Source organism: Tetrao urogallus (assembly GCF_951394365.1).
Source record: "Tetrao urogallus genome assembly, chromosome: 6".
Taxonomy (NCBI): domain Eukaryota; kingdom Metazoa; phylum Chordata; class Aves; order Galliformes; family Phasianidae; genus Tetrao; species Tetrao urogallus.
This window is the reverse complement of record NC_136819.1, coordinates 58,528,588-58,546,829: the sequence shown is the minus strand read 5'-3', so window position 1 is coordinate 58,546,829 and position 18,242 is coordinate 58,528,588. Positions and strand designations below refer to the sequence as shown.

The following is an 18,242-nucleotide window of genomic DNA, read 5'->3' as shown; positions in this document are numbered from 1 at the left end:
GATGCAAAGGCACTCAGTGAAACTGCATGCACTGTCACAGCTTTCCTTTCCTAACGCCCTGAGCTCTGTTGTGATGTCATAACTGTTTATGAAGAGCAAAGAGACTGAATGTGCCTAACGTGACCTGACGCTCATGCTACAGAACCAGTTTAAGTGTGTATGCTTTTTCAACAAATGTATCGACTCTTTTTCTTTTGTGATGGAAATGCTAATGAAAAAAAATGACGCTCCTTTTAAAAATTTTACTTTGAAGCTCAGTGTTTTTACTTTTAGTTCTCTACTACCTCCCTCCCTTCTCCCTCCCTTCTTTGTTCAAATGGAGAGGATATAAGGAGAATTCAGAGGCTGCATGTCTTAAACGAAAGCGTTCCCAAGGTACAGTAATTGTAGATTATTATTTTTTTTCTTGTAGTGCTCCTGGCATAGGAAGCTTTGCATTCTAGTTTGCTCGTGTCAGTTAAATGTGCTAGAATTACATGCTTCACTTTCTTGCACCGTGTTCTTGCCATTTCCCCCACATGGGAAGGAAAAAGCACTGAATCTTAGGAGAAAAACAGCAGTGCTGCGAGTCGTAGAGAAAAGTAGATGCTAGCAATACTGTGCTCTAGTTTTATTATAATTGTTTGTGGCTGTGATTAATGACTGTAAACTTTTGTTTCTTACACACTCACTTTGTGGTTTGACTTTCTCAGTAAAATAGAAGCAACACTTTTAGAACCTCTGTAGGCCCAGCGTAAGGGAGACTGTACTGGGGAAGGAACTGAGTAAAGAGTTTTGTAGTAGGCAGAATTTGGCTGGCCAATCTTGGGATGATGGATGCATCTCTAGTTTTGTGTCAAAAGTTATTTTTACTGCAGCTTTTGTATCAATATTGGAATGAAGTAAGTCACCAGACATAGGATATGAAACAGGGAGGCTGTAGAGAATGCACCATCAAGGCTGCTGTAACACAGGAGGAACTTGGAGCTGTGGAACAGCTGATGTTGTGCCAGTTTGCTTCAGAAGGTGGAATTAGTTCTTACAGGAGCCATTAAGGATTGCAGAAGGTTCCAAAGCACTTTGCCACACATCTTTGGCATTGTTAGAGCTGGCAGTGATTAAACTTCTACTGACCACAGTGACATTGGAACCAGCCTGCTGCAAAAGGCACCTTTGATTTAAAATGTCAGTGCATCTGGTAGGTTTAGAGTTATTCCTGTCATACCGTATATTTTTGTAGTTCCTAGGAGTATTCTGAAGGGTGAGGATCTACTTTGGCATGCATAAGTGTTTGCCTTGGAATTCCTACCATAATATTTTTCTGTAGTTGAGTCTAAAATGCAAATGTCTGAAAGCATGGAGATGCATAGGAAATCATTTCCTGCCTCTTCTCACACATGGAACTCAAATCTGTAACAGGTGAAAAGCATCGTAAAAAATATGATCGTAAAAAGTGAGAAAACTTGTCATCATAATTTTGAAATTATTTTATACATTATTTTTTCTCCAAATCATGTTCGTTTGTAGTGTCAAATGGGTTTGAATTAAGATTGCTTATTGGGCAATTAGTGACGTTCTTGAGTCAGAAGGTGAAAATTCCTGGGGGAAAAAAGAAGAAAAAGAAGACAAGCATGGATTTCAAGCAGTATAAATCTGTTCTCTGGTCTTTTAGCCCTAGCCAGGATGCCAGTGCCTTTGTGGAGTAGATGGAGAGCAGCTCTTAACACTTCAAAGATGCTTTTCCTTATTGATTTTGACTTGCATTGGCACTCTGGTGGGAAAGAATCACCCCACGCTTCGGTCTTGGCTGGTAGATGAAAGTGCCAAGTTAAAACCAGGTGCTTACCTTCAAGGGTATTTAATTTTAAACTGCTGGCCCTATGAGATGCCAGCTTCAGGTGCCTGTCTGCAGGTGCCTTCTGCTGGAAGCATTTGGCTCCTGAAGCACTGGAGCCAGCATGCTGTTTGTGCTGGCAGCACACCTGCAGTCTGCACACCCCAGCTTCTGTGCTATGATGCTGCTCCTCAGCTATTCTCCAGCTGTTGTGGCTTGAGTTTCTGCTGTCTAACTGAGATCAGGTTCTTCAAGACTGGAGGAATATGTACTTTAGATTTTCTTTACCTCTTCGTTCTTAATATTTGAACTTTATAGAGGGACGTTCTCCTCTGTGCTCATCTGGCTTGGTGAGACTGGAGATTTGTGTGATGGCAATTCCTTTCCTATCCCTCACACTTCACCTATAGAATTACAGAATCGTTCAGGTTGGAAAAGACCTCTAAGATCACCAACCCCAGCCCTCCATGCCCACTGGCCACGTCCTTCAGGTGCCACATCTCCATGCCTTTGGACCACCTCCGGTGACCCCATTGCTCCATGTGCAGCTGTGCCACTCCTTTCAGAGGAGAAATCCAACCTGAACCTCCTCTGGTGCAATTTAAGGCCATTACTGTGCTTCTCTCTGCTGTCTTCCATCTGCAGCTGGGCTGGGGCTTCCATTTGTTTGTACTCTAGGTGTCTGTTTGCTTGGTATTCCTGAGGGGGTAAAAAAAAGGAAGATTAATTTCTCTTTCCTAGATACAGAAGAAACCAAAACTTGATCTCATTTTCAAAGGCTTTGGGTTTTAATGCCAAACTGGAAAACTGAGCAGCGTGCAGAATACTGAGGGGTTTTGGCAACAGGGGAAGGGGCATATGCAGTGACTCCTGCTAAGAAAGCTGCACGTGTTCTTAATGTCAGAGAAGGTGCCCATGTGAAAACAAAGCTGCAAGAAGCCTGATCCAGAGGGATGTTCCTGTCCCATGGCTTTGTCAGGAGATGCCTTCGTCTTCTGTGCAATCCACACGTACAGCATGCTCCTGGAGGACCACGAGGCAGAGCTATGAACATGAAGGGCATTCCCCTGTGCCCTACCTGCTGCCTGACCTGAATTCTGCAACTTGCTTCTTCAGTGAAACCACGGCATGCCTTGGTGACTTTGTGACACTCAGTGACACCTGATGGTATGAACAGCTCCAGAGATGTCACTTTGACCACCTCTGCACCGTTTGGGTGGTTTACATCACAGCCTTTGGGTCTGGAAAGAAAATATAAATCGTTATCATCTCATCTTCAGGAATATTTCATTCTTTCTTCTTTGGGTTCAAAATAGCAATGGCAGCGTTTGTTATCCCCTACCTGGAAAACGTGTTTACACTTTTTTGCTTTTATTTTCTTTTTAAATGATTATTTTCACACTGCTATCAAATCTTCTCCAAAGTCATGTTTGCTTCCTGCCTCGCCATTAACAAACTCTGCAAATGTCAGCAGTGAAAGCCCCTTTTATTGGGGCTCTTGATTACCATGAGAATCATAGAATCCTAGAACAGCCTGGGTTGCACAGGAGCACAGTGCTCAGCCAGCTCCAACCCCTGCTGTGTGCAGGTCGCCAACCAGCAGCCCAGGCTGCCCAGAGCCACATCCAGCCTGGCCTTGAATGCCTGCAGGGATGGGGCATCCACAGCCTCCTTGGGCAACCTGTGAACAGTGCATTGAATTTTCTCATTTTAGGAGATTTATATTCTCGTGATGGACAAGGCAGCCGGGGTTGGAGGATGAACTGGCATCCCAGTATTTCTAAGAGTCGGAACTGGGAGACAGAGAATCTCACCCTATCTCAGAAAGAATATGGGATGGTGTTTGGAACAGGTCCGTTGATCCTCAGGCAGACTGTTTAAGCAGTGCATCCCAAGAAGGAAAACTGAGAAACAAGAACCACTTTTTAAAACACTTGAGTGTGATGGGGGAAAGGAAGGATGTGTAATCCAAGTGCTGAAAAAGATATATTGATATGTATTTGTATCTGACCTTGAATGCAGTGTGTGTCTGCCTTGACAGCGTGTCTCAGAGAGGTAAGTTATTCTGTTCCCAAGAGGCAGGGAAGCACAGTCCTGAGTATTACTGATAGTTTCACGTGGTGCTCTTGTTAGAAGCAGACCCAATTTTTCAGGTTCCCTTTTGAATGCACTGCTAAATATCCATAGTGTTGGATGTTCATTTGCAGTTCCTTTGTGCACGCATGCATAGGTTTTAGTTTATTTCTGTGTGTCCTTCAGCAGACATTTTTGAAGAGTATAGAAGTGGAAGTTAGACTTTATTCTTTCCACGTGAGAATAAATAATGCAAAATCAAGAAAATCTACCACTTCCTGTATTTCCTTCCCAATGGAGAGGCTGGCCTTGATTCCAGAAAGCATTTGAGAATTGCTGCTCTTCACACTGCTGTTCTTCCAATGGTAGCAAGCAGTTGAGCCACAGACTTCTCTACTTCTTCCTGTGCATGCTTAGAGTCTTGGGCATGGCGTTCTCCGAAGGCATCGTGCTTCCAGTCCTGCTCTGTCAGCTTCCCCAGAAACGTACTGAGAGAAGGATTTCACAGAGCTCACATGGAATAAACCCCTGCTGTTAAAGACCTGCTGAGTGGATGCATGAAAAGTCTACAGTGGTCGTGGATTCGTGGGTAGAGGAGTCAGCAGCCATGCAGAAGGAAGCCTTTGCCCCTGCACTGCTCAGCTCTCAGCACATCACAGCCTGTTGCATTGGCTCCACGTCTGAAAGAAGTCTTGCTAGGAATTTCCTTTCTTCTCTGATTCTAAACTGAGATCTCTGGATATGGGCTTCTCTCTTCACCTGCAAGGCAAAATCGGTTTGTTGTTCATTGGGTTCTCGCTATATTACTTCTTGCTCTAGCCACTCATCAGCCCAAGCTGACACATCGAAGCCACTCTGGCTTCCCTTCTTCTTCTATGCCACTGTAAAACAGCAGTGTAGTTCTACTTTTTGTGGATCAGCTGTTAACTATGGCGGAAAGGGGTAATCCTTCTCTAATCTCCTTGTTTCTCAGAGACTTAATTTGGTTTTCCTCAGGCTATTTTGGGTCTATCTGCCTTGGAAAAGAAAGAAAAAAATGCTTCAGGGCAAAGGTCACACGACATTTAATTAATTTGTGCTGGAAGAAAGTTAAAATATGAAACCATGACGGCTCATGCTTTCTCAGAATGTTTTTTGACTACAAAAAATCAGAGTAGCTTCAAGTAGAGGACAGATTAGAGCCGAGCTTGTTATGAAAAAATAGCATAAAACCCCTGTGAGTGTTTTCCATGGCTTCACAGCCTTTTTTGCAAGACCCATGATGTGGTTTAACAGCATTTTCTTTTCATAGGGCTATTGCTGTTAGTTGTCAGGTCTCCAAGTGCTGAATGTTGCACACTGGATGAGAGCTAAGCAGCAGGTTTCCAAGCACAGGTGATATCCATGTTGCTGGTAATGCAGCAGCTGTGATGCTGCTTTGTACACAGAAGCTCAGCTGGGAGATTCTGGCTTGCCTTATTGTGTGCCTGCTGTGCTTAACCCCAACAGTCAGGCAGTGTGTCATGAGGTTGGTTCCTGAGTTCAATCCGTTCCAAATCTGGAAAGCACAATCACTGCACAAAAAAAAAAAAACACTAGAGCTCTTTAGGAGCTTTTGAAAGAGCAAAATTCTGTCCTGTGCCAGAAATTACTCATTCGGAGGCTTTCTCACTGAACCACATTTTCAGCTCCTGGACGTTTCTGAAAGAATAGCAGAAGCAATAGAGCCTTCTCATAATGGAGCCTTGAAAGCCTCTGTGTTACTCTGATGCCCCGTAGCCTTGGTCGAAAGCAGGGATCCCACTGTATGGCTGCAAAGGAGAGAAGGTAGGAGTGCACTTTCCTAGCAGAAGTGCATCGGTCTGCAGTATTGTGGGGGTGCATCTCCCTTCCCCCCCCGTTTTTTGCTTTCAGTTAAGGATATGCTTTAGAAGCCTACCAGGCTGCAGGAGGATGACGTGCAATGTCCTCTCCAAACTGCTCTTTGTTCTGGTCAGATTAATCCTCAATGTAAAAGCTTTCCAAGGTAAGAAGCAGTATGGATTTAGGTATAATGGAGCACTAGATATAAATGTGTGTGTGTGAATTACCCTTCTCTCTGTTTGAAGAGGCTTTTGTTTTTCCCCTTACCCATCTAAATTCAATGTTGTTCCTTTTTGCTGCAGCTATTCATAGTCTAAAGTTGAGTCGCAACCATGTGGACTGGCACAGTGTGGATGAAGTGTATCTGTACAGTGATGCAACAACATCTAAAATTGCAAGAACTGTTACACAAAAGTTGGGGTTTTCCAAAGGTAATATTTCTCAGAGTTTGTAAAAAAAACATAATGCAAATATCTGTATCTGAAGTTTTAATATGTGACTGGCCCCTTTTTGCTGGCGGGGTTTTGCAGGGGGGTGTAATAGGTTCCTCAGGTTGCATAATTGTAACTGGACATGGAGTGTTTTTGTTACGTTTGTTCCTTGTTACTTTGGAAGCAACAGTTCTCATGTCCTTACTGCATAATGCTGCTACTACAGTGGCAGTGTCTGATGGCCACAGTGTAAGAATTACAGTTGCCTTTGCAACCTTAGCTTTCTCTCTGTGTCCTTACAGACTGCGATGCTCTCCTTAAAAACACGGTTGTGCCTCCCCCTCTTGCCAGCTTGTGCTTTTTTCATTTCATTGGACAGACCTATGAACTGAGAGGAGGGGTGAAGCACTTAGATCTAAATGGAAAGCATTTTCTGTAGGAATCCAGGCTCATTTGAGCTCAAAATGACCAGTTTTATAACCAGTGAAGCTGAGACAGTTATGAGAGAGGATGTTCCTCCTCAAATAAAGGCAGATTGTTGTCCATCTGGAATACTGGGACGTGTCCTCCCTGCCATGCTGCTCCTGTGCATTACTGGGCAACTACAAAAACAAGAAGAGGCACAGGTTGCTTTTGTTTTTCTCCTTGGTTTCTGAAGAGGCCAGGTAACAGGTCTGGCTTTAATCTGATGCCTGTGTTCTGTAATTACTGCCCTCTTAACCCACAGGGCTCTTGGGTGGATACTTAATTAATGTTTGCCAAGAATTAGTATAATTTAAGGCTCTCGTTGCCCAAGTTTCCAGAAGAGATGAAGTATTCTGTATCCACAGTGTGATTTTGGACAGCATGAAACAGATAATGTAAACATTCTGTCCTGAATGCTTTGGGAAGAAAAATAGCAAATAGAAGCTCCTGTGATAAACCTGTCACGTATAAGAACTGCTCTCACTATTTCTGTTGTGTTTTCCTCCTCCTCTGAAACAAAATGAGTTGCTTCTTGCTGTTTTTTCCCCACGAGGGATGGTGCTGCCTTGCTCTGTGTTGCATCCGAAGGGCTTTGCTGAATGCCAGCTTTTCTGGTGTTGCACAGCTAGCTCTCATAGGAGGCCGTTGCCTTCTGTATGGCTCTGTCACTAGAGGGGGATGAAGCCACGCTGTGCCCTGGGTTTCAGCAGCCACCCACAGGGCAATGAGAGGATACCCATACCTGCAGAATTGATTTTTGCTTTGGCCACTGAACTGGAGAATGCCTGGGGAAACGTGGGGTTTAATTGGCTGGAAAAACATGTACAGTTTGTCACTTTGTAGGAGAAATCTAAAGTCTTTCAAGCAGCTCCTCTAATGCCATCAGAGATCCAATGACAGTGAGTGCCTGTTTTATGGCAAGATCGTTTCAGTGATCACCTGCTGGGGAAGTAAGGTGGAGATACAAGGAATTTTAATGGCTGAGGTGCGTTGAAGAAGAGCATTATGTAATAAAAGTTAATGGGCAATCAGACAACTGTTCTCTGAAAAAGTTGTTTTTCAAACCAGCTCTGAAATTGGTTCTTTTTGCATTGGAAATGGCTTTCTAATACTCTAATACTAATACTAATACATTGACTGAGAGAATGAATGTCACCTTGTTGCTCAGATCTCTCAGGAGTTGAAAACTGCAGATTGTTAAATTGCATACTAATCCTTTCTGTATAATTGTATTTTCAGAATACTTTTTAATGTATTGGTCTCAGACAAATTAAGCTTCTGTCAACGTGTAAGACCATTGCATTTCATGAAATGTAACTGATCTAGGATCATGTTTTTTCTGCAGCTTCAAGTAGTGGGACAAGGCTACATAGAGGCTATGTAGAAGAAGCTACCTTAGAAGACAAGCCACCACAAACTAGTCACATTGTGTTTGTTGTGCATGGTATTGGGCAGAAAATGGACCAAGGAAGGATCATCAAAAATACAGCTATGTGAGTCCTTCATTGTGTTTGCAGTAGCAACTCTAACCTGAATAAAATGCTGACATTGTAAAGGACAGCAGATCCTTCAGTTTAAGCTGCATCTCTTCCAATTTCCTTCTCCCTCTCTACCCCTGAGTCATTACTCTTTGTACTGGGAGTGCATTACTTCCTATGTTAGCTCAACTGTATGAGCCTAAGGGAAAGCAGCTGCAATCAGGAAGAGCAAGGATGTATTTTGTTTTCATGACCAACACTTCTGACTTGTAGGGGACTGTCTAGTGCATTTCCAGCACCAGTGCTCAGTGACTTTGTCAAGTGAGGGAAGATTTTCATTTGACCAAAATCAAGGGGAATCTCCATTGCTCCTGTAGGTTGTCAGAGCAGTGAGCAAGTGAAGTGTGTGCTGGTAAGAGTGAAAGTGAGGAGCTAGAATGAATGCTGGCATTTGTAACTGTGCCGAGTTACTTAATATGGTGGGAAGCTGTTGCTGAGAATCTGCTCGTTGAGTTCATGGAAGCCTGATGAAAAGCAAAACATAATTAAATGCTTATGGGGTCTTTTCATTAAAAGTCTTTTGTGAAGCTTGGTTTGCAAATGGGTTTTGATTTGACATCCGAGCTAACTCAGGAGGCCACTTACAGTGCTGGTGAATAGGAGGGCAAAGTCCTGAGTTAATGAGAATGCTATCCATGAAAATAGTTCTGTTGAATATTAGGAGTTGTGAACTCCTGATGACAGAACTGAGGAGACAAGCTGGTGCTAGGGAATGCTTGATTAGCTGAAAGAAGAGGCTAAAATGTGTGAACTGCAGATCTGTGTCGTGCAGATGGTTTAGTACGTGCGTCCCAAACAGTTCCACCTTCCATCAAAGTCAACAGCAGTAGCAGCGTGCCTGCTGCCTCTAGAGAAAGTGCCACGTGGAGCTGATGTCATGGTAAGGGTCTTGTGACACTGCCTTTAAATCCAGAGCAGCACTGGAGGTCAGTGCTTATGTGAGTGTCTGAGGTGCCATTGCTCTGCTGTGTGCCATCGTGTCGCCAGGCTCCTGAGTTCTGCAGCTCACTGTTCTGCTCTGTTGTCCTTGGCTGTGGTGCAGCAGGCCTCTCGATTTCACTGCTGTCAGTTGTCATCTCGAAGCAACAAGCTGCTCTTTCCTGCTCTCCTCATTCTAGCACTTGACCGCTCTTATCTGTGGTGTTTTAGGAGCAAGCAGGCAAAAACACTGAGAGAGAAATCCACAGCCCTTGATAAAAACCTGAAGCTGGTCACCAAAATATATGTAAAACCTTTTATTTTTTTAGGAGCCAATTGCACTGGTAGTGCAAAGGTCCTAAATATGAGTTGCTGGTTTAGCAGCCACCAGCAATCGTTAAGTCATTAAGATTTTCTACTTTTTCTTTCTGCTCTGTTCTTCACTGAAAATGCAGATGGGATTTGTGTGTGTGGATTAATTTCAGCTCAGCACAGAGTGCGCAGGTGTCCATTCCACGAGAAGTCTCACTACAGATGGCAGCACATTACATGGAATCATAGAATCACAACATGGCCTGGGTTGCAAAGGAGCACAGTGCTCATCCAGCTCCAACCCCCTGCTGTGTGCAGGTCACCAACCAGCAGCCCAGGCTGCCCAGAGCCACATCCAGCCTGGCCTTGAATGCCTGCAGGGATGGGGCATCCACAGCCTCCTTGGGCAACCTGTGCCAGTGCCTCACCACCCTCTGGCTCAAAAACTTCCTCCTAATACCCAACCCAAACCTCCCTGTCTCACTTTAAAACCATTCAAACAAGAGTTTTTGTGCTTCAGGTAATTTCCCTCTGGTCTCACATTCCCTCAAGAAATATCAGGCAATCAGATGGCATTGCATAAAGCTGTAAAATGCTAGTTATTGGCATAAATTGTGTAGTCTGTACAAAACCTACAAAGGAAAGCAGCATGTTAGATGGAAATTTGTTTTTTTTTTTAAGAACTTATCAGTGGGGAAGATCCCATATGTTCTAGGAAGGCATTTTAGAAGAAATGTCTTCCAGGCCAATGCAGTGGCAGTTCTCACAAGCCATGCTAACACTTTCTGTTAGCACTTTCATCTGTGATACGACTGTGTATTATTTTTTCTTCTTTTTTTTTAAACATTCTTTTGCACCAGGGACACAAAAAGTCAAATGCTGCCTTCTGAGAGTGGATAAGGGTAGGGGGATGTATTTTTTGACTTTTCAGACTTGTATGATCTAAGGAGAAAATATTTCAGTATTATTCCCTTTAAAATGGACATGATTTTGTAGGAAAGCTGTAGTTGCAGCCGTGCTAACTGTATAACATAAGTTATTGCCATTGTTGTCACCATTCCTCCTTTCTTCCCTCACCAAATCTGGGTACTACCAGCAGCTGCAACACATTAGCAGCCCTCGGAGCTCATCGTTGTCTTGGGCTGCGTGCAGCTTTGATAGGTTTGTATGTCACTTGGGATATTGATGTTCCAGTGTGGGAATTTGGGATACAGACTGGGAGAGAACAGAGACAAGGCAGGTTAGAAGGAACATGTAGGTCAACTACCAGGCCTATTGCAGATGGCTTCTCCTGGTGTCTCTTCTCCTAGGCCTTTCGGAAGTGCCCAGGATGCTAGTTTAGTGTCACACTACTTAGTTGATTACACATTATAGGATGCTGCTTCAGGCATGAGCAGGTGGTGTCCATGTCTTTGATATGCAAGTAAGTGTAGAGCCTGCTGTAAGCTGTTATCCCAGTATTCAGGTGTGTAGAACGAAGCAGCACACTCCATGGTGCCTTTCATTGGTTTGGTATGGTGCTTGTGGGGTCTCCAGAAGGAGATCTCCCTTTTCCCAAACCTCTCTTCTGCACTACGTCTTTGCCACATGCACACATTATGGCATCTTTCAGTCTACCCTGCTATAAAACCTTTGTATTTTTTTCAGCCTGTATGAGAGCAGCACTTCTATTCAGAGCACAAAACCATAGCCCCACTTGAGCAAGTGGCCTTAAAAGAAAAAGAAAACTAAGTGCAAAAATGCAGCTTATAACTCAGATTTGGAGTTCTCTGCCTGTAACCCAGTGGGCTGAGAGGCACGACCAGAGCTCATTTGATATGCTGTCCTCAGATTACTGCCTCAAGAAGAAACTGGTGCACCTCCTGATGTAGCTGCATCATTAGGCAGATATTGTTCATCACAGAGCTGAAAACAGAACTCTGTTTCCAGGGTAATTTAAAATTGTATGCACTAATTTCATTAAGAAATGGAGTTCAGTCTGCTCATTAATGTGGTTCGATGCTAGGGTTGCAAGGTGTCCTGTAAGTAGGTAAATGGAAAAGATGCATTCTATCAATGTTTGAGTGAATGTGTCTTTGGGAGATGTGACGTGATTTTGTTTCTGCACGGTGCAGTTAAACACATTTATTGTCTAAATGTAGCATGGCAGCTGGTACAACAAGCTGCTCCTGTCAGTGCTGATATTAACAGCAAGACTTGTCTGAGAAGAGACAGTACCTCCTCCAGGCTGGAACAATGATTCAGCTGACCTACTGTGAGCAGAATAATGAGCTGTGAGTTGCTCCAGCAGAAAAGGGGATAGTTTCTTTTAATGGAAGAAGATGCCGTATTCTGAATTTCTATGTAACATAAACCAAGATAGGATGGCTTAGTGTACTCTGCTGGCATTTTTTATTTCCCATCAGGTGCATTATTCTGGTGTTACATGACTTGTGGTACGAAGCAATGCTAACATTAAGAAATAGGAATAATTTGAAGCAATCCCGTTGTCTTACTGCAGATTGATCCTACCATCTTCTAAATTCCTGTGCTTAAAAATTGAATGGAGTAACCTCTCTGCATATTTCCACAACAGCTGTGATGTTACGATGCTTCTCGATTGCCCTTTCTCCAGGCCTGGTGTCTGTCTGCCTCTCTTTGAATCTCTTGTTTTGATTCAGATTCCTATTTGCCTTTGCTGCTGCTCACAGCACAAAAATTGCTGTCTGTGCAGTCGCATCATCTTGGTACTGCACAGTCACCAATTACGTTTTTATTGCACGTCCCCTTAGTAAGCTTTTTAATTGTGGATTGTCATTATAATAATTACTTCAGAATAGCAATTTTGGTAAATTTCCAATGATATGCAAGCTCTTGCAGAACACAGAGCCTCTCAGAGGCCTTCCAGTGCCTTTAAATGCTTGGATCTTAAATCAAGATTTCCTATATGCTTCTTTTTGTAAGCTTTTCAGGTGTTTGGTTGTTCTGTTTATTTTCCATTTAAAAGCTTACATTGCACTGCGTGCACGTTACATGTTTGTTTTCCATTCTCTGGTGCTGGTAATAATTGCGTGTTCTTCTGAAATTAAGTATGCAAATAATAGTGGTTGTTGTACCCGTCTCAACTTGAGCTTTCTTTGGAAGGCAGATGAGAAGTTCAGCCCAAGAGGTAAAGGGTGATGGTTAGGGTATTAGTACTCCTGTAGGAGCTTGTTCTGTGTGCATTAATTAGTTATCTAACACGTGGCTGCATGTTGGACCAAAGCTACAACAGTCATTACGTGCATCTCTACTCACATCTGTCCTTCTTCCCTTCTTCTCCCCAGTCCTCTCCTCTGCCCAAAATTGCACTTACGCTACTGCTGACTCTGTGCTCCTGTTGTAATCCAGATCACTGCAGTTACCAAAGAGCGAGAGCCCCATCCAGAATAAGGGAGAGAGCAGTGAGGAGGCAGGGTAGAGCAGCAGGAGCAGGGAATGTCTCATCTGCTTTGCTGCCAAAACCAGCATCAACCAAAGAGCTGCTTTGCTGCTGTTTGTAAGCTGTGCCAGGTAGGGAGGCACTTGGTTTGGAGTACCTGAACTGAACCTCTGCAGCCTTCTCTTGGAGATCCTGTTGTCGTAACCTAGAATTTTGGGTTCTTTTGATCATGCAGAGTCCCATTAATCTTGAAAAGGATGAAGTATGAATCACAATTACGTTCACTTTGATGGTCTCCTAGAATTTTCATCTTTCTTCTGAAGTAAAATGAGTCTCCATATGTCCTAGAGCAGCACTCTGAGTATCTTAAGGCCTGAGAGCAGAGGAATCCCTGAAGAGCAGTGGCAGAGGACAACACGTGTCTCACAGGTGCTCTTTGAAGTCTGCCTTGAAAAAAACTGCATTTCTGAAACGCAGCTGAGCTTTTGAACGTGGTGTCCCTTTCATTTCCCCTGGCTTCAGTAGAACTCAGTATTTAGTGCTCGTGCCCACTGCTCTCACTTGACTTAGCAAACATAGCGTAAGCCAGCCCCCTGTTTTCCCAATAGCTTGTGGTATTCTCAAGGAGGCTGGGAGTGCTGAGGTCAATTTACAGAGCTCCAGAGTGGTGAAACCAATGCAGGAATGCTTTTGAAGCATAATGTCTCTCCTGCGAAGAAAGGTTGAGGGAGCTGGGCTTGTTTAGCTTGGAGAAGAGAAGGCTGCAGGGAGACCTCATGGTGGCCTTCAGTGCTTGAAGGGAGCGGATAAACAGGAGGGGGAACGGCTGTGTGTGAGGGTGGGTGGTGATGGGACAAGGGGAATGGTTTTAAAGTGAGACAGGGGAGGTTTGGGTTGGATCTGAGGAGGAAGTTTTTGAGCCAGAGGGTGGTGAGGCAGTGGCACAGGTTGCCCAAGGAGGCTGTGGATGCCCCATCCCTGCAGGCATTCAAGGCCAGGCTGGATGTGGCTCTGGGCAGCCTGGGCTGCTGGTTGGCGACCTGCACACAGCAGGGGTTGGAGCTGGATGAGCACTGTGCTCCTGTGCAACCCAGGCTGTTCTATGGCTCTGTGTACAGGTGTGTGACCCAAACAAGGCATCAGTTTGTTTTGTTCCTGGGTTAACAACAGAAAGAATAGAGAGCTGCTCTGAGTGAATTTCTTGTTCATCCCAGGTAGAGTGTAATGTTGTGAGAGTAAAGGTATTTTGGTTGATGAAGTTTTCAAGCAAGCAGCAATGCTACCTGATTTATTTATTTTTTCCCCCACCTTTTTACTGGGGTTCGTTCCTGCTTTTGTGATGAAATGAAAATTGTGGAATGAATAGGAGAAGTTGATTCTTTTATCTTTTATTAAGTGTGCCACATGTTCAGCAATCAACACGGTGTTATTATTCCCACTTTATGAGTGGTGTCATAGAATCACAGAATCGCTTGGGTTGGAATGGACCTTAAGGAGCATCTAGTTCCAACCCCCAAATAGGTGTATTCCCACCTTATAACAGGTGTATTATTCCCACTTTACAAATGAGTGCATGCATTTAGAGCACAAGGAGAGGACGGAAAGCTGTTGAAGGTCGTCCTGTTCCCAGCCACTCACCCTACTGCTCTCTATCCTAAATCTTAGAATCCTAGCATGGCCTGGGTTGCAAAGGAGCACAGTGCTCATCCAGCTCCAACCCCCTGCTGTGTGCAGGTTGCCAACCAGCAGCCCAGGCTGCCCAGAGCCACATCCAGCCTGGCCTTGAATGCCTGCAGGGATGGGGCATCCACAGCCTCCTTGGGCAACCTGTGCCACTGCCTCACCACCCTGTGTGAAAAACTTCCTCCTCGTATCCAACCTAAACCTCCTCTGTCTCAGTTCAATCATGAGCTCAGAGGCAGAAGCTGATGCAGTGGCTCCGAATCCGAGACCATTCCTCATGCTTGGCTGTGGATTGTCTGGCTGAAGAGCATCTGTAAAGATGGTTTGGGAACAAGCAGTGTAAGATGTTCTACCCATCAGGTGTTTTGCAGTGTTACCAGCTATCAAGGTGATTTTATAAAATCTGTGTAGTAGATTGATCTTACTGTAGCTGGTTTCTTTTGTACAAGTTGTGTATGCTTCACAGAAGTAAAATGAGTAGCGTAATGATTAAAAAAAAAATTAGAAGTAATACTTGTCAATATGTTAAAACATCCTTGGAATAGACTTTCTTATGCAAGGATACCTACCTATGTAAATATAGTGGTGTTATTTCATTGCATTAACCAGAGAGAGGCAGCCCAGTGTGTTTTATTTATGGTGAGTCTCAGAAGTATTTATTTTCAGGCCATTGCTCCTTGCTTGCAGCGTAGCAATATGTCACAGTGCTTTCCAAGGCATGCATTGCATCTGGGCTCAAGTGCATTTTCGCTTAGAAAAATCATAAATTCTAGTTGTTACAGTGTGCTGGGGTGTATAGATTTAAGTAATTGTTGCTCTGGGGTCAATATTTCAGCTTCCGTTTGTATTGGAAAGGGGAATAACTCTGCATGTTTAGATGAGGATTTATCACTTCGGTTAGTGTTAATTTCACAAGTGGCTGGAGAGCCTTGCCAGCTAATAAAATAGCTAAAAACATGATTTTTCTTTAAGCCAGAAGGCATTTAATTAAAAGAAAGAAAAAAAAAAATAGCAAAGCAGAGTGAATTGATGTAGCAGGTGTTTTGTGTATGAGCATAGCCACACTGCTTAGCAATTACATCGCAGCTTTGATCAACATTTGTCATCCAAAACTGTTGATGAAAACCAGTGGGAGATGCCACATAGTGCCATTCGCTGGGAATGAGATGTGCTGCTCTGGAAATTGGCCTTCTGATGTGTTTTGATGCCATTGTGACTCTCGGTTGGTATCAGGAGATCGGTGTGACATTGCTGCTGTAACATAGTGGGGGATCTTTCTGATTGCTTTTGGCCAGTGATAGAGCTGGATTATCTCTAAGTTTTAGGCAAAAAATATATATATTTTTTTGTAACTGCGTAGTTTGTGATCTGCAAAATGTCAGTCATGTGTTTTGTAGCATTAACCAGCTCTTTAAGGTTAAGTGGCAGTGTGGGATGGCGAGCTTGGACATACACTGAGAAATGCATTTGCTGCACACTTGGTCAGTGAAGTGGCAGTTAACAAAATCTGTTGAAACAAAACTTGTGTGTACTTTGCTGGAGTGTGTTTTGCAAGGCACCAGGAGGATGCATTGATTTTTCCAACGCGCCCAGGTGCATCTGAGCATTTGGCCTTTTCAGCAGAAGCCTGGAACTCTGTTGCCAAAGGGCGGAATGCTTCTGGGCAGCCACAGCTGATGTGGGGGCAACCCCCAGATGTGGGTAAAAGTTGGAACTGTGCTTTGTGTTTAACAAAGTGTTGTGATTTGGTTTCCTGGCAGGGAGTTCCACTTTAGCTCCTCCTTGTCTTTGGTGTGCAAGATATATTCAAAAAGCACATGCAGCACTGAGCAGAGGAAAGGTTTGTCAGCCTTAACTGAAGCAGATCCTCTTGCCTTTCCCCCACCTCAAATGGGAAGAACGCTGTGCTGTATGTAAACCTTTGGACTACAGACTAGGAGATTAGAAGTGCAATCAAACCAGGCTTTAAAAATAGAGATGTTGATTAGCTGCATTTCTTGGCTGCTTGGTCATGCCACTGGTAACTATTTTGAAACACTGTGTGCCAAAGGATGTTCTCTCCTTTCCCTTTCTTTCCCTTTCTTTCATTTTCTTTCCCTTCCCTTCCTCCCCAGAAAAGCATCAGTAATGGAAAATATTTTGACAGCCCACTTCCATTAATATTTTGGTGCATCGCAGAACGACTTAGTACCATATGAGCTGCCAGTAGGAGCTGAAATTCAGCTCTGCATTTGTTCCTCTGCACACATCTGCCTTCAGCCTTCCTGCACAGCATAAATCCTGTTAGGGAGTTGGGTCTGCACAGGGCAGCAGCTACACTGGGAAATGAAGGATGAATTTCGTCCACACTTCGTTCTTTTCATCTGTGCTGTCACCTCCTGTGGCAGTCTCATGAAAGAGCTTTGAGCAGCCCCTGTCCTGGTGTGGCAGCTCCCTGCTGCCTACTGCTGGCTTTGTTTTGAAGGGGTAAAGATGGACTTGATCTCAAGGCAGGAGTTTGACAGTTGTCTGTATGGGATACCACCAAGTGCTGACGCTGCTCTGGTGCACACAGTTTTGCTCATCAAACAGAGGAGCTTCAGTGATTACTGTCTCAGGTGCTGGTGATCCAAGCTGAATGATTGCATTTCTGTCAAGCAGAACAAGAGCACTCATACTCAAGGAAAAGTATCTCAGCTGGGGGGGGGGGGGGGGGTTAAACTTCCCAAAGCACGTCTGGATTGGTAGAAGTGCTGATGGGAGATTAATGTCACCTTGCATTTGGTCATAGCAGTCATGAGAGGGAGGCTGGCTTTGAAAATAGAAAAAAAAAACCCCACAAGGCTTCAAAGCAAAACTCTGATGGCTGTAACTGGGAAGCAGCTGCTGGAAGCTGCAAGTTGAAATGCTAATAAATCACCCTGTGTCTCTCACTGAGAACTATTAAGCTTTCCATTCTGATATGTGAAGTTAACATTCTGACTTATCAAGCACTGTTTTTATTAGTTTTCTTTGTGTTTAAAAGCACTGAACTGTCTTCCTTAGTGGTCTAAATGGTTGATTTCAGTGTGTTCAGGATTCCAAGACAGTAAAACTGTTAGTTTTCAGATCATATGCTGCTCAAACCAACCAGAGTTAACAGATGTTTGTCAGTTGAACTTGAATGGTTTGGATCAGGCTCAAAGTGAAATCACAAAGAGCTCTGAAGCTCTTTGGAGAATGCAATGCACACAGTTTTCCACTGTATGAGGATTTTAGCACTTTTTAACAAAATTGAGAGGTGAAGTAATTAGCAGTGTTGGTAAGCATACACTGACATACCTTGAAAGCAGTAAGGAGAGAAACGCATTGCACCTGGATGCACTGAATTGTCTGCTAAGAGCACCATTAGCAGCCTTAACAGGAACATATTCTGTCTGTGTTTTTTTTTCAAGGATGCGAGATACTGCAAGAAAAATAGAAGAAAAGTATTTTTCCAACCTTGCAACACATGTTGAATTTCTTCCAGTTGAATGGAGGTCAAAACTCACCCTGGATGGAGGTACATTCTTTGGCTCTTTGGTTGTTCAGTAGCTGCAGTCTGCAAAACTGTCCCCAGAAGTTTTGTGCTGTATTCTTTGCCTGTGCCTTGTTTGGATTTTATCCTTCTCCTGCATGTAACTTAAGCCTCTTTTCTTTCAGACACTGTGGACTCCATTACTCCAGACAAAGTGCGGGGTCTGAGGGACATGCTGAACAGCAGTGCCATGGATATCATGTACTACACAAGTCCTCTTTATAGAGATGAA

At 43.8% G+C, this 18,242-nt stretch overlaps 1 protein-coding gene across 1 annotated transcript in view; it reads left to right on the top strand.

The window, feature by feature from the left end:
* DDHD1 (DDHD domain containing 1) overlaps window positions 1-18,242 on the top strand; it is a gene marked incomplete at both ends in the record, with an annotated part of 61,492 nt that overhangs the window by 22,001 nt on the left and 21,249 nt on the right. The window contains 5 exons of the mRNA XM_079536926.1: window positions 274-375; window positions 6,031-6,159; window positions 7,970-8,117; window positions 17,889-17,995; window positions 18,136-18,242. Of these exons, the coding sequence (XP_079393052.1) occupies window positions 274-375; window positions 6,031-6,159; window positions 7,970-8,117; window positions 17,889-17,995; window positions 18,136-18,242 (593 nt within the window). The remainder of the gene's footprint in view (window positions 1-273; window positions 376-6,030; window positions 6,160-7,969; window positions 8,118-17,888; window positions 17,996-18,135) is intronic.